We start from the raw sequence: 15,695 nt of genomic DNA on the forward strand, positions 1-15,695 counted from the left end.
CGCTTTTTTCTGGACCCCTTTTAGGTATTCCACACGTGTCAGGCTACATTCCAGCCACTTGAGGGGTGGCATGTTAATACCTAGACCAAGCATCGCTCTCTGCCACACTCTGTCTGCAGCCTGGACTCCTGCAACTGCTTCTGATCAAGATGAAGGGACTTTTCAGTGGATTGCTCCTCTTTACCCTAATCCTGGTTCAGGTTAATGGGGTTCCCAAAGTCAAACCTCCAAAACCTGGTCCTCAGGTTCCAACTGGTAAGAGGCTATATTCGTGTATTATTGTTTAAAAAAAACTAAGAGCTTTCCCTGTTAAGTTAACCTGATTCTTTTATAGTATATAGATCTTTCGAAACCATAGCGTGCATAAATTCACCAGTAATTACGAAAACTGTTTTCCAATTTGCAAAACCAGTTTTCTTACAAGAAAATACTGCAAATGCTGGCGATCTGAAATAAAACCCGAAAATGATGGAAATAGTCAGCAGGTCTGGCAGTATCTGTGGAGTGAGAAGCAGAATTAAAGTTTCAAGTTGAAAATGACTTCTTCAGAACTCGATTTCTTTGGAAGAATTCAGCTGCATTCAAATCAGTTTAATGTTGGATAAGTAATACAATTAGTGATGTTATTGGAATTTTATTTATGAAATTGGGGTTAATGCAAAATTTTGACTCTGCTATTTATTGTTCAAAATTTCTGACTATATTTCTCCACAGATTACATGGTCTCTGGGATGCAGAAATTTCAGGCTGAAATCCTGGTGATTACTTTATTGTCACTGGGCTAAAGAGTTTAGTAAAGGTATCAAGGTATATTGCACTTAGCATTTAAAATCAATGTAAATATTCATACTCATTTACAGAATTAGGTCAAATTAATGATGTAGCAACCTGTGCTTCAAAATGCTAAAGAACTGGAGTTTTCGGCTATTTTTCTGCAGCCTTAAGGATATACTGAATCATTGGGCAAAACATTATCTTCAACACACAGGATATGGATCACCTTTGTATCAATCAAATATCTTTGAGATATTTTGAACAGTAATATCAATTGGAGCACCACTGTTGCTACCAAAGTCGAGATGGGCTAAATCAGCACAGACCAGATATGAAACTTCCATGTCTGTATAGTTCTGTACCACATTACATGGGGCACTTACAACCATCAATATAACTAATTTATTGTTGCATTTTTGGTTGTTGGGGGTAAAGTTCAGTGGAAAGGATTTTTTGTGTGTCTCCTATTACAGTGGTTAGTAATGCTAGAACTAGTGTTACAGCTATTGCTGGCATTTTCTCAGTCCCTGTAAGCATTAATTTTTTGTGTGAATAAAATAATAATGTGAACTATCAAGTATCTGCTGCATACACATATTCAGTGCTCCAAATTATTTTTCTACTGTGTGAATAAAATAATAATGTGAACTATCAAGTATCTGCTGCATACACATATTCAGTGCTCCAAATTATTTTTCTACTTTCCATGTAATAGATTGTAAGGATTTAGATTGCCTATTACAATCATCTCTACTTTTCTTAATGAGTAGTGTTATGAGGAAAGGTTGAGCAGTTTAGGGCGACAGTCATTGGAGTTTAGGAGAATGAGAGGTAATCTTATTGAAACATATAAGATTCATTCGGTGGGTAGTGGGGGCAGCGGAGAGGTGCTTGACAGATACTGAGAGGATGGTTCCCCTCATGAGGGTATCTAGAATTAGAAGGCACAGTTTTAAAGTGAGATAGAGATGAAGAAGAATTTCTTCTCTCAGAGGGTATTTAATCTTTGGATTTCACTACTTCAGATTGCAGTGGAGGCTGAGTCATTTAATATATTCAAGGCTGAGTTAGACAGATTGTTGATCAATAAGGGAGTCAAGGGCTGTAGAGGACAGGCCAGAAAGTAGAGTTGAGGCAATGATCAAATCAGCCATGATCTTATTGAATAGCAGAGCAGATTCGAGTGACCAAATGACCTACTCCTGCTCCTAATTCTTATGTTCTCGTGTTATGTCCTTAATAGCGGTGGTTCTTTACTAAGTTCCCTAATGATCAACCGTGAATTGTACCATTATGGTATTGCTTTCCATGGCATTATGCTGCTTGCTGTTCTTAATAGGAACAACAAAACTCTTCCTGACTCAGTTTGCCAAAAACACAATTATGCTGCATCAAACAAAATGCATAAAATGATAAGGCGCAGAAATAGAACAAATAAGAGGAACCAATAATCAGGGGACATAAAGTTAAAGTAACTAGAGCAAGGTTTAAAGAGGAATTCACTTGCAGTGCCATAAACACAGGGTTACCGACCAAAAGCTGGAAAATGGGATCGGTCTTTTCCAGCCACTATGTTCCCAATGGGTTAAATAGCCTCATTCCGTGCTGTGAATTTTCTACATTTCGATCAGTTTCAAGAGTTGGTTAATCAGAACTCATGTCTTCGAAGTACGATGTTTGTTGAACTTGCTCTTTCTCGGCTCTCCCAATAAAAAGGGCTCTTTTTTAAAATATAAATTTAGAGTACCCAATAATTTTTTCCAATTAAGGGACAATTTAGCATGGCCAATCCACCTAACCTGCACATCTTTGGGTTGTGGGAGTGAAACCCAGCAGACACGGGGAAAATGTGCAAACTCCACATGGACAGTGACCCAGGGCCGGGATTCTAACTCGGATCCTCAGCGACACAGGCAGAAATGCTAACCACTGCGCCACAGTGCTGCTCCTAAAGGGCTGGTTTTTGACATAAATTAGTGATAATACTCTGCATTCAACCAATTTCTTTGTGTGTGCATGATCCTAGAATGGGCAGCATGGTAGCATAGTGGTTAGTACAATTGCTTCACAGCTCCAGGGTTCCAGGTTCGATTCTCGGCTTGGGTCACTGTCTGTGCGGAGTCTGCACATTCTCCCCTTTTGTGCATGGGTTTCCTCCGGGTGCTCCGGTTTCCTCCCACAGTCCAAAGATATGCAGGTTAGATGGATTGGCCATGCTAAATTGACCTTAGTGTCCAAAATTGCCCTTAGTGTTGGGTGGGATTACTGGGTTACGGGGATAGGGTGGGGGTATGGGCTTGGGCAGGGTGCTCTTTCCAAGAGCTAGTGCAGACTCGATGGGCCGAATGGCCTCCTGCACTGCAAATTCTATGAAAAAAAAATTCTGCTATGGTTTGCAAAGTTAAAGTCAATTTTGCTACCAATTTACAAGCAGAGCATTATTTTTAATAAAGGATGCTGTGTTATTACCTTGCAGTGGCTCATTTGTTAAACGTGCTGTTAATATAGTTAATGTGTGGAAACTAAAATGGTCCAGGTCCATTCCTGGTCTACATAGAGTTGATTGATTCCACCAAGATAGTTGTGGGGATACTTCAGTTGGCCTCCGTGCCTCTAGGCTAGAGTGGAGAAAATAGCTTCAGTGACACCTGCTGGAAGGCAGAATGTAACCAGATATTGGGTGAGGAGAGGGTCGGGCTTGGCTCTGGTCTTCTCATGACCTAATTATTTGTTGGAAATTACTGTGTAATTTTATACACTCATAACTGGACAATGGACTGAAATGCCAGAAAATGAGCTTTCATGACATAACTGCACATAATATAAAGCAATATATGCAGGATAAGAGCTGAAGGATAAAGATTTCAATAAAATAATAAGGTCCATGTTATTAGCAGCAGTTTACCAGTCATAGATGAACTTTAATATGCTATATTAGTAAATAAAATCAAACATTTCTGGCATTGATTGCCTTTTTATTTGGTAAATTCAGCACAAAATCTGATCTTAGCACCTATCTAGAGTATGTAATTCTGCCCTGAAATGCAAATTCATCGAAAGAGATGTTTTATTTTTAAAAATTTGCCTTCTTTCACTCCTTTCTTTGCTTCTTTCTCTTACAGGTCTTTGCAAGACCAAACCAACTGACCTGGTCTTTATCATTGACAGCTCTCGGAGTGTACGCCCTTCTGAATTTGAACAGGTGAAAGTGTTTGTGTCCCAGGTAATAGAATCCCTTGACATTAGCCCAAATGCCACCCAAGTTGGGGTGGTTAACTATGCTAGTACCGTCAAAAATGAATTCACCCTCAATGCACATCGCAACAAGGCTAGCGTCTTGCGAGCTGTCTCCCAGATCCAGCCACTCTCCTCCGGCACCATGACTGGCCTCGCCATCCAATTTGCAAAGAACATTGCTTTCCGTGAATCTCATGGGGCACGGGTCAAAGCCAACGCCGCCAGCAAGGTATTTATGGAAACTTCTTTTTAAAGTCTGGTACTGAATAATACTTCTAAAAATCTTTGATATAGTTTTCCTCTTTTAAAAAAAATAATTTACTGTATTTTAAATAATTTGATCAGAACCAATTTGATTACTCTCTTAGTTTCAATTATGACAAGGTTTGAGTGGTTTTCAAAGTGTTCAGCTGGAGCACTAGTTTCCCATCCACCCAAGGAAAATTTGCAATTTCATTAAATGGCATTGCCAAGTCTGATAATATCTTTTCCACTGTTCCCAATATTTGGGAAGTCAAAATGCAAAATGCAAAGATTTAAAATATTGGTGTTTATCATGTATTAAGTATGGATGGCCATTTTAAGAAGAAGGTGAACTGAAGGTCACTTTATCATTGAAGTGGCTGACAAATCAACAGTAAATCAAAAATGCATCATTGCAAACAGTAGCTAGTTTGTGGGAATGAGAGTAAGATGCTCATTGCCATTCATGTCCACTCCTCAAACAACTTACAAGACACACCGGATATTCCTACCTTCCTCCCACTACAGAACCACTGCTTTCAAAATAGTCTGAACCTAGTGTTGTAACAAGGGGTGCAATTTGTGAACAGTGCATGCACTCAGGGATCTTGATGGAAGAAAAAAATCAGATGACTTTCAAACAGTGCTGAGGGATCCAACAAAAGGGCAAAACATACTTGACTTCATCCTCACCTACTGCCGCAGATGCATCTGTCCGTGAAAGTAACGGTAGGAGTGACCACCACCCGGTCCTTGTGGAGACGAAGTTCGGTCTTCACATTGTGGATACCCTCCTTCCTCTCGTGTGGCATTACCACCCGGCTAAATGACATAGATTTCAGCACTCAAGACTAGGCATTTATGAGGTGCTAAGGGCCATCATCAGCAGCAGAACTACACTCTGCCACATTACAGTCCCCATACATACTGACCCCAGCCAACAAGATGGCACTGATTGCAATGGAGCGCGCCCATACCACTGATGGGTTGACTGGGGCCAGAGGGCACCTGGGGGGATGACGTGGGGACACATGCAATGACACCTATGAACCCTGACAATATTCTGCAAATAGTACTGAAGATGTGTGCTGTAGAACTTGCCATGCCCTTAGCCAAGCCATTCCAATACAGCCACAATAGTGGCATACTACCTGCAAATGTGGAAAATTGTCCAGGTATGTCCTGTACACAAAAACAGGACAAATCCAATCCAGCCTGTTACTGACCCATCAGTCTACTCTCAATAATTAGCAAAGTGAAGGAACATAGAACATAGAACATAGAACGATACAGCGCAGTACAGGCCCTTCGGCCCTCGATGTTGCACCGACATGGAAAAAAAAAAAAAACTAAAGGCCATCTAACCTACACTATGCCCTTATCATCCATATGCTTATCCAATAAATTTTTAAATGCCCTCAATGTTGGCGAGTTCACTACTGTTGCAGGTAGGGCATTCCACGGCCTCACCACTCTTTGCGTAAAAAACCCACCTCTGACCTCTGTCCTATATCTATTACCCCTCAATTTAAGGCTATGTCCCCTCGTGCTAGCCACCTCCATCCGCGGGAGAAGGCTCTCGCTGTCCACCCTATCTAACCCTCTGAATAAGTCATCAACAGTACTATCAAGTGGCACTTGCTTTGCAATAACCGGTTCCTTGACATTCAGTTTGGGTTCCGCCAGGGTCACTCTGCTCCTGACCTCATTACAGCCTTGGTTCAAACATTGGCAAAAGAGGTTAACTACAGAGGTGAGGTGAGGGTGACTGCCCTTGACATCAAGGCAGCATTTGACTGGGTGCAGCTTCAAGGAGCCCAAGCAAAAATTGAGTCAATGGGAATCAGCGGGAAAATTCTCCACTGGTTGGAGTCACGCACAAAGGCTAGTTGTGGCTATTGAGGTCAATCATCTCAACTCCAGGACATTGGTGCAGGAGTTCCTCAGTGTATTGTCCTTAGCCCAACCATCAATATTTCAACAATGACCATCCTGCCATTGTAAGGTTGGAATTGGGGATGTTTGTGGATGACTGCCCAATGTTCAGCATAGGTTGATTTGTTTTCTCTTCCATTATTACAGTTCCAAAGTTGGAAAAATACAAGCTAAAAATTCTGTCTCCTTTAAAATTCAAGTAGATAATAGAAAGCAAAAAACTGCAGATGCTGGAAATCCAAAACAAAACCATAAGATGCTCAGGCAACATCTATAGTGAGAGAAACATGGAGTTGACATTTCTGGCCAATGACCTTTCATCAGAATTGGCGTGAATTAATAGCTACTTCGACCATAAACTAATTTTTAAGTTTTAAATGTCCTTTTTCTTTTTTTAAATATTTTTATTCAAGACACTTTCAATTCATGTACAAACACAGGAAGCTATTAGTTTTATTAACTTGCCATATTACAAAACAAACCCCTCCATCTCACTCCCCCCCCCCCCACCCCAAACATCTAGCACTCCTTAAAGAAGGCAATGAGCAACCCCACCTCGAGAAGAACCCTTCCTTGGAACCCCGAATGGCAAATTTTATTCTTTCCAAATGTAGGAATTCCGCCAAGTCACTCATCTATCATGCTGCTTTAGGCCCTCCAGAGCCCACTACCCTTGCAAGATCCACCTCTGGGATATCAGGGAGGCAAAGGCCAGCACATCCGACTCTCTCCTCACCTGCGCTCCCGGATCCTCCGACACCCTGAATATCGCCACCCACAGGTTCGGGGTCATCCTCACTCTCAAAACCTCTGACATAACCTCCGAGAAATCCTTCCAAAACTACACCAACTTCAGCAAGACCGGAACATGTAAGTGTGGTTTGCCAGCCCTCTTGAATACCATGGGGCTGATTTAGCACAGGGCTAAAGAGCTGGCTTTTAAAGCAGACCAATGCAGGCCAGCAGCACGGTTCAATTTCCGCACCAGACTCCCCAACTAGGGGCTTTTCACAGTAACTTCATTTGAAGCCTACTTGTGACAATAGCCGATATTCATTTCAATTTTCATCTCATCCACATTAATCCTGGGACAAAAACGAGTCATCCATGTCATGTGAGCTCTATGGACCAGTTTGAATTGAATTAGGCTCAATCTTGCACAAGAGGAGGTTGCATTTACTCTCCAAAGGGCCTTGCTCCATCCCCCACTTCAAACCTTTCCCCCAGCTCTTCCTCCCACTTCCATTAACCCTCTTCACCGAGGCCCTCTCCCTCTCCATGAACTCACCATAAATATCGGAGAACCTACCTTCTCCTACTTCGTCCTCAGACAGGGGATGGGATTCTCCGTAACCCGGAATCGAGAATGGCGATTGGTTAGAGAATGGCTCCCGACGCCAAAATCAGGGCAGGCGCCGGTTTGACGGCCCCTCTGCCCCACCAAATCAGTGTCATAGGGATGCGCATCGCCGCAGTCACAATGCTGTTCGTGCGTCATCAGCTGGCCCACCCGCGATGCTGTCCCTCTGTTGGGGCAAGTTCCCAAAGGCGCGGGCCACGTGTGGTCCCAGCGGTCGGGGGCCTGGCGTGCCGGCTGCGGACAGTGTCCAACGCCACTACACTCGGCCAAGATCCGTGCCACTGGCCGGGGGGCTTCTGCCAGGACTGGGGAAAGTGGTGGGGGTGGCCCGGAGTTAGGCTGTGGTGTCAGTGTGGGCGGGTACGTAGTCCAGCATGGCCGGCGCCATGTGTTCCGGCGCGACTGGTGTGGGTGTAGGCATGCGTCGATGCAGCTTGTCAGCCCTGCGCATGGGCAGCCCGGGATCCGGTGATTCTCCGGCCACTTTGAGGGTTTCGCGTTGATTTTCCCGATATGTAACACCACGGATTCTCCATTGGTGCTGGCACCTAGCCTCAGAAATGGAGAATCCAGCCCATAATCATTTCAAGCAATGATGGAGGTGGCATTTTCGGAAACGAGGCCAACCCTTCCTCACAAAATGATTTGCAAATATCAAAATCCATTACACTGCAGCAACTCATTGATCTCCACCAACTCCCCTAAATCTGCAAACCTGTCCATCACAAACAAATCTCTGAACCTCTTTATACCCTCCCACTCCCACACCCTGAAGGTTGAGTCCAATCCTGCTGGGAAAAATTTATAATTACCACAAATCAGTGCCCTCAGCGACATGCCTTCCATCCAAAATATAGCCTGTACTGATTCCAGATACTGAGCGATGGAACCACCACCGGGCTTGTGGAGTTTTTGACAGGCGAGAACAGGATAACACCAGTGCCCTCAAATGTGTCCCCCAACATGAAGCCTCCTTCATCCACCCCATACAGACCCTTCCCCCACGACCTACTTCCGAACCTTCTCCACTTTCGTAATTCAACAAATTCGGCAAAGCCAACCCTTCTCTCGCCTGCCTCTCTCCAAAAGCACCCTCCTAACCCGAGGTACCCTTCCCACCCATAGAAAGTCATAAATCAACCCATTTTTCCTTGCCGAGAAAGACTTGGGGACAAAAATTGGGAAACTCTGAAAAACAAACAGAAATTTCGGTAAGACCATCATCTTCACAATCTGAACCCTCCCTCCCAATGAATGAAGGAGAACAGTCCACCTCTTAAAGTCATCCTTCATCTCCTCCACCAAATTCAATTTATGCAACTAAGCCCAACTATGCATCACCTTATTCCCAGACATTGAAAGCTCAACTTGACCAGTCTAAATGGCAACTTCTCCAAACCCCTCCCCTGCATCCGAGCATTAATCAGGAAACCACCTCGCTCTTTCCCACATTGAGTTTATACCCTGAGAACACCCCAACCTCTGTCAATACCCCCATAATCCTGTCCATACTCTCCCCAGGTCCGTGACATACAACAGCAAGTCATCTGCACACATGGACACTTGATGCTCCATCCCCCCTCTCTCTATACCCCTCCACCCCGTGGCAGTCCTAAGCACCATCGCCAGTGGATCAATCGCCAATGCAAAAAGCAACCGGGACAGCAGACAGCTTTGCCTTGCGCTCTGGTGCAAACAGAAATACCCCAAACTTTTACTGTTTGTACATACACTGGCCGTGGGAGTCCTGTACAACAGCATGATCCAATCCATCAACACTGGCCCAAAGCTGTGTAGAGACCTGGGTTAGTGACATGGCTGGGTTTCTCAGTCTTGAGAAAATAAAGTTTGCAAAGAGGCCGACGTCCTGGCCTTTGCCTCCCTGGTAGCCCGGAGATGGATCCTTTTAGTGTGGAGGGACTCAAAGCCCTCGAGTGTGGAGACATGGGTCAGTGACATGGTTGGGTTTCTCAGTCTTGAGAAAATAAAGTTTGCCTTAAGAGGGTCAATGTTGGGGTTCTCTCGGAGGTGGCAGCCGTTCGTCAACTTTCTCGGGGAAAATTAAAATGTCGGCAGAAGCAGCATTCTGAAGGGCGGGCGGGGCGGATAGGTGTTAGATGGTTGAGGTGTGTGAAGATTGGGTCGGGTGGGGAAATGTTTATTTTACCATGTTAATGTTATTGTTTTTGTTATTGTTTAAAAAAGTTTGCAAATACCTTAATAAAAAAATTTTTTTTTTTAAAACACTGGGCCAGAGCCAAACCACCCCAGCAATTCAAACAAGTAATCCCATTCAACCTAGTGGAATGCCTTCTCCGCATCCATAGATATTGGCGGCACTGGATTGAGTCCGCAGCCGCCACGCCGAGTTCCCGGCAAGTAATACCATGAGAGACCCACACCGTCGGGAACGCAGCCAGCCTGGGGTGTGGAGCATCGGGGGGAGAGCCTCAGGCAATGTCCTGAGGCCGTTGATACTGCATGCGGCGTACTCCTAGAGTACGCCGCTTTGGAAGGAGCGGAGCATCGCAAAAGCGGCGCCCCGATTTTGGCGCAAACTTTGATTCTCTGGCCGATCGCTGAACACGATTTAGGCATCGGCGACCATAGAATACAGATGTCAATTTCGTAATCGGCAATTGGACATGCGCAGCCACGGACCTGGCCATTCTCCAGCCATTTATTTCATGGCAGCCGGGAGTTTTACGTGGCACGGCTGCTAGCCCATCACCGGTCGCAGCGTCGGTGAGGAGGTGCCGCCGATTTATTCCAAGTAAAACGCCACAGATCCTCTGCACCTAGCCTCAGAATCTGAGAATCTGACCCTATGTTCTCCTGCCAGAGCTGCATTGCACCGGTTTTACGATCCCCTTGCGATCGTAAAGCAGGATGCAATTCAATGTTCCACGGCATGGAAGTGGAAGACGTGGGATTCCCAGGGAGTCCCACTATTGAGCCGCCACCTTGACCGTGCGGCACAATAGCCCAGTCGGTCCCGGCCCCCACTCCAAGGCATGAGACCCCTGTAATACCAGGACCCCCCACCCTCCCACCCAACAGGGATTTCCTGCCGAAGGGACTGACAGCTCGTAAAAAACATCTGCAGCTTTAATCCATTCACATTGTTTCACGCTTCAGTGGCCTAAGTGGTCAAACCCCAATGTTTGGAAACATTGACCACATCAAAGAGAGGCAAGTTCAATTAAGTCACATGCTTGACTGATTGGAATGCACTTAAGGGGGGGGGGAGGAGATTCAGGACTCAGATTATTGTGGCCCTGGTGTGGTCGACCTCGCAATGCACCAATGGTTGCCCCCTTGGCCCACCGCGAGGTCCTCCATTCCAAGTTCATGAATGTTGAGACCACAAGTGAACCTCGCCCACTTGATTCCCAGCTGTGGGGGATGGAGAATCAAGGGAGGGCGGAGCATAGGATGCAGGACCCACAAATAGATGCAAATGGGTCATTCCCATGCTCGCACTGGTGTGCGGCTTGGAACTCATTCACACTACCAACAGGCGGTGAGAGCATGGCATTCGGATCGGCAGCCGGCACCGATCTCGATTTTGCCCCGATGCCCGATTCTCCGACCCATCAGGGAACGCATTCTGGGGTCCTGGATTCATTTTTGCCTCCATTTCCTCACCCTTCGGAAGCGTCATTACCACATTTCGTAAACTTCAAATAATAGATGATAGCTGTCGCCCCTTCATGAATCCCGTTTGGTCTCTCCTATCATTCCCGGCACACAGTCCTCAATGCTCGTTGCCAATACCTTGGCTAACCACTTAGCATCCACGTTCAAAAGCAATATTGGTTGATACAACCAACACTCCTCTGGATCCTTATCTTTCTTTAAAATAAGTCAAATTGATGCTTGTGCCAGCGTAGGCAGAAGCATCCCTTTATTAAATGAATCATTAAACATTTCCACTAGGAGAGGCCCTTCTCAGTAGCTCTTATAGAATTCCGTTGGGAATCCATCCGGACCTGGGGCTTTCACAGCCTTCCCAGACTACATCGATCTGATATACCTCATCACCTCCCCCAACCTCACTGGGGCACCCAACCCCTGCACTTTTCCCTCTTCTGCCACTGGGAAATCCAAGCCATCCAAGAACCCCCTCATGCCAAGTGTCTCGGGGACTCGGTCACTGAGAGCCCCCCTTTACCACACACAAGTCTACGAAATGTGGTGCCTGATATGACACCAGAATCACCAAATACTCTGCCCCAATCTCCCCCGACAACAATGTCATGGCCATAACAAAGAAATCGATTTGGAAATATACCCGACGCACATATGAGAAGAACGAATATTCCTTCACCCAAATCATCACGGATCCACTCCCCCCATTCGCTCCATGAACCCCAACAATTCCCATACCATTTCCGACATTTTCATAGTCTTGGGGCACGACCGATCCAGCCTAAGATTCAGAACCGTGTTGAAATCCCCCTCCGTAATCAACCGATGCGAGTCCGGAACCTTTGCCAACACTCTCTTCATGAAATCCACATCATTCCAGCTCGGGTTATAGACATTTGCCAACACCAAGGGCACCCCCTTAAATCTCCCACTCACCATGACATGTCTGCCCCATGAGTCTCCCACTATACTAGTCACTGAGAAAGCCACCCACTTACTAATTAACACCGTAGTCCCCCTTTGTCTTCATATTCAACCCTAAATGGAACACTTGCCTTGCTCAATCTTTCTTCAACCTCATATGATCTTTCATCTTCAGGTGCGTCTCCTGCATAAAAATCACATATGCCTTCAAAAGCTCTTTAAATGAGTGAAAACACAGGACCTCTTGATGGGTCCATTCAGGCCCCAAACATTCCATGAGGCCAATCTGGTCGGGGGTGAGGGGGGGTTGGTTGTAGGTGCCACCTCAATCAGCCATGTCCAATTTTCCGTTGACTCCCCTCGGCTCCTGTCTCGCCTATAACCTGGGTCACCTCAAGATGGCCGTCACAATCGCCCTCCAACTAACAAGAAACCTTCGATGTCAGCCACTCCCCCCCCAAACCAACAAAGAAAGCCCCACCCCCCGACTCACCCTCCCAACCCAAGCCCAAAACAGAGAAACAAAAAAACCCCAGAAAAACCAATCCCCTTTCCGCGCCCCCATAACCCACCCCAACTGTCCCCCCCCCATTTTGCTTCTGTTAACTCGCAAACCTACTAGCATGGTGACCCCGGCCCGAGACAAAGCATGCACTTCCTTTATACCATGGCCCCCTTATTTCCCCCCTGCCCCACCTTATAACTGCATCGCACCAAGCTCCTTCACCCACCCTCCGCCCCCCCCACCCATGCTGCCCACCAAACCCATACATCTTAATATTACCAAAACCAACACCTCCAAATTCAGGGAGGGAAGTAGTACAACTTCAAACTTCATCTTCAACATAATTAACAATACTGATAGTAGAACCCGGATGGTAGTGATATTGGTGGGTAAGAGGGTGAGGTTTCAGATGGAGAAGGCGGTGGCTGGCCTGGGGGTGAGGTGGGGGGGGGGGGGGGTGGGTTGGGGGTGGGGGGGGGCAGGTATAGCAACATATGTTTTAGAGGTTGTTTAAGGCTCAGGTGGACAGGGAGCCAAGAGAGGAGCGGCATCAGCTGGTAGAGGAAATTCTGGAGGTGGATGGAAAGTATGCAGAGGATCCTACTCCAGATCTTCTGGTGAGGAGAAAGGAATTCCAGGCAAGGTTTGACCATCTGTCCACAGGAAAGGCGGTTCGGCAGCCGAGGTGGCTGAAGGGGGGCTGTTTACCAATTTGAGGAGAAGGCCAGCCGCTTGCTGGCAGGTCAGCTCTGCTGGCACACGGCTGCAAATAGATTGTTCGAGTTCAGGATGGGGCAGGGGAGTTGATGGTGGCACCAGAGAAGGTGAACAAGGCATTTGAGGAGGATGAGTCAGACAAGAGGAAGTTTTGGGGGCAGTTGGATTGTCCTGAAGTAGGAGAGGAGGAGAGGGAAGAGCTATAAGAGCCAATGGGAATGGAAGAGGTGTGGGCAGCGATAGGAAAGGTGCAAGCGGGGAAGCACCGGGGCCAGATGGTTTTGTTTCCCGGTGAAGTTTTATAAAAGGTTTTTGGATAAGGTGGCGCTGCTGTTGGTGGAGATGTTTGAGGATGTGGTGGCTAAGGAGGTACTCCCGGAGATGATGGGAAAGGTATCCATTTTACTGCTGCTAAAAAAGGACCCGATGGAGTGTGGGCCGTATAGGCCAATATCTCTGTTGAATGTGGATGCCAAGATTCTGGCTAAGGTGTCGGTGCTCAGGTTGGAGGGGCATGTCTAGAAGGTGATTGGGGAGCATCAGATGGGGTTCATAAAGGGCAGGCAGTTGTCATAGAACATGTGGTGTCTGCTTAATGTGCTGCTTTCTCTGGCAGAAGGGAGGGAGTCGGAGGTGGTGGTGGCGCTGGATGCAGTGAAGACATTTGATCGTTGGAGTGGAGCTATTTGTTTGTGGTGTTGGAGAGATTTGGGACTGGGCCCAAGTTTGTGAAGGAGGTTAAATTGCTGCATAATGAGCTGATTGAGGTGAATTCGGGGTACATTCCGTTACATAGGGGAACGACGCAGGGTTGCCCCATGCCCCCCTCCTGTTTGTGCTGGTGATAGAGCCCTTGGTCATAGTGCTGAGGTGCTCGGATAAATAGAAGGGGGTAGTAATGGGGGGAGAATGGATCATGGGGTGTCTCTGTGCGTTGATGATCTGTTGTTGTATATCTCCAACCCGGGCTCTTCGGTGGGGGATATAATGGAACTGCTAAGGAGATTTGGGGCTATTTCATGCTGTAAATTAAACTTGGAGAAGAGTGAGTGTTTTGTGTTACCTTCTCCAGGGGTGGGAGTAGGTTTTTGGTGGTTGCCATTTCAGGTGGCAGCTACCTACTTTAGGTACTTGGGAGTGCAGGTGACTCGGGATTGAGTCCGGGTACGTAAATTGAATTTTCTGAGCCTGATGGATAGGGTCAAGGTGGATTTATTGTGATGGGACAGCCTTCCCCTACCATTAGCAGACCGGGCGCTGAGAACCCGGGTTCGATCCAAACTGGGTCACTGTCCGTGTGGAGTTTGCACATTCTCCCCGTGTTTGCGTGGGCTACGACCCCACAACCCAAAGATGTGCAGGGTACGTGGATTAGCCATGCTAAATTGCCCCTTAATAGAAAAAAAAATTAGGTACTTTCAATTTTTAAAACATCATTAGCAGGCCGGGTGCAGGCGGTTAAGATGAACATTTTGCTGCTGTTTTTACTATTTCGGAGCCAGAAACATTGTTTAATGGGGATGGAATGGTTGATTTTATCATTTCCGTGAGCGGGTAAGGTGGCAAGGATAAGCAAGACGGTGCTTCAAAGAAGATGACAGTCAGGGAGCCTGGCCCTTCCAAACCTGGGGCGGAATTCTCCGACCGCCCGGGGGTTCGGAGAATTGCCCGGGGCTGGCGTCAATCCCGCCCGAATTCTCAGCCACCCGGGAATCGGCGGGGGCGGGAATCGCGCTGCGCCGGTCGGTGGGCCCCCCTCGGTGATTCTCCGGCCCGCGATGGGCCGAAACCCTGCTGCTGGTAGGCCGTTCCCGCCGGTGGGAAACAAAGCACGTCTGGTGCCGGCGGGATTGGCGGCGCGGGTGGGCGCCGGAGTCCTGGGGGGGCGGGTGGGGGCGCGGGGGCGATCTGGCCCGGGGAGTGCCCCCACGGTGGCCTGCCTGCGATTGGGGCCCACCGATTGGCGCGCGGGCCTGTGCCGTGGGGGCACTCCTTTTCTTCCGCCCCGCCATGGCCTTCACCATGGCAGGGCGGAAGAGACCCCCCTCCGCTGCGCATGCGACGGTATGACGTCAGCAGCCGCTGATGCACCGGCGCATGCGCGGACTTCTGCCGGCCGGCGAAGGCCTTTCGGCCCCAGCTGGCGGGGCGCCAAAGGCCGTTCGCGCCGGCCAGCGGAGCGAGAGCCACTCCGGCATGGGCCAAGCCGCTAAAGGTGAGGAGAATTCCGCACCTTTGGGGAGGCCCTTTGCCGGAGTGGTTCACGGCACTCGCCCCGCCGGGTAGGGGAGAATCCCGGCCCTGATGTATTATTATTGGCTGCGAACACTGAGAAGGTGTGGGGCTGGG

At 47.5% G+C, this 15,695-nt stretch overlaps 1 protein-coding gene across 1 annotated transcript in view; it reads left to right on the forward strand.

Moving 5' to 3' along the window:
• The first annotated feature begins 69 nt into the window (after nucleotides 1–69).
• matn1 (matrilin 1) overlaps nucleotides 70–15,695 on the forward strand; it is a 49,197-nt gene continuing 33,571 nt past the window's right edge. Inside the window, exons 1-2 of the mRNA XM_038795978.1 lie at nucleotides 70–255; nucleotides 3,897–4,240. Of these exons, the coding sequence (XP_038651906.1) occupies nucleotides 150–255; nucleotides 3,897–4,240 (450 nt within the window). The 5' untranslated portion in view covers nucleotides 70–149. The remainder of the gene's footprint in view (nucleotides 256–3,896; nucleotides 4,241–15,695) is intronic.

This window comes from Scyliorhinus canicula, chromosome 1 (assembly GCF_902713615.1).
Source record: "Scyliorhinus canicula chromosome 1, sScyCan1.1, whole genome shotgun sequence".
In the NCBI taxonomy this organism is placed as follows: Eukaryota; Metazoa; Chordata; class Chondrichthyes; order Carcharhiniformes; family Scyliorhinidae; genus Scyliorhinus; species Scyliorhinus canicula.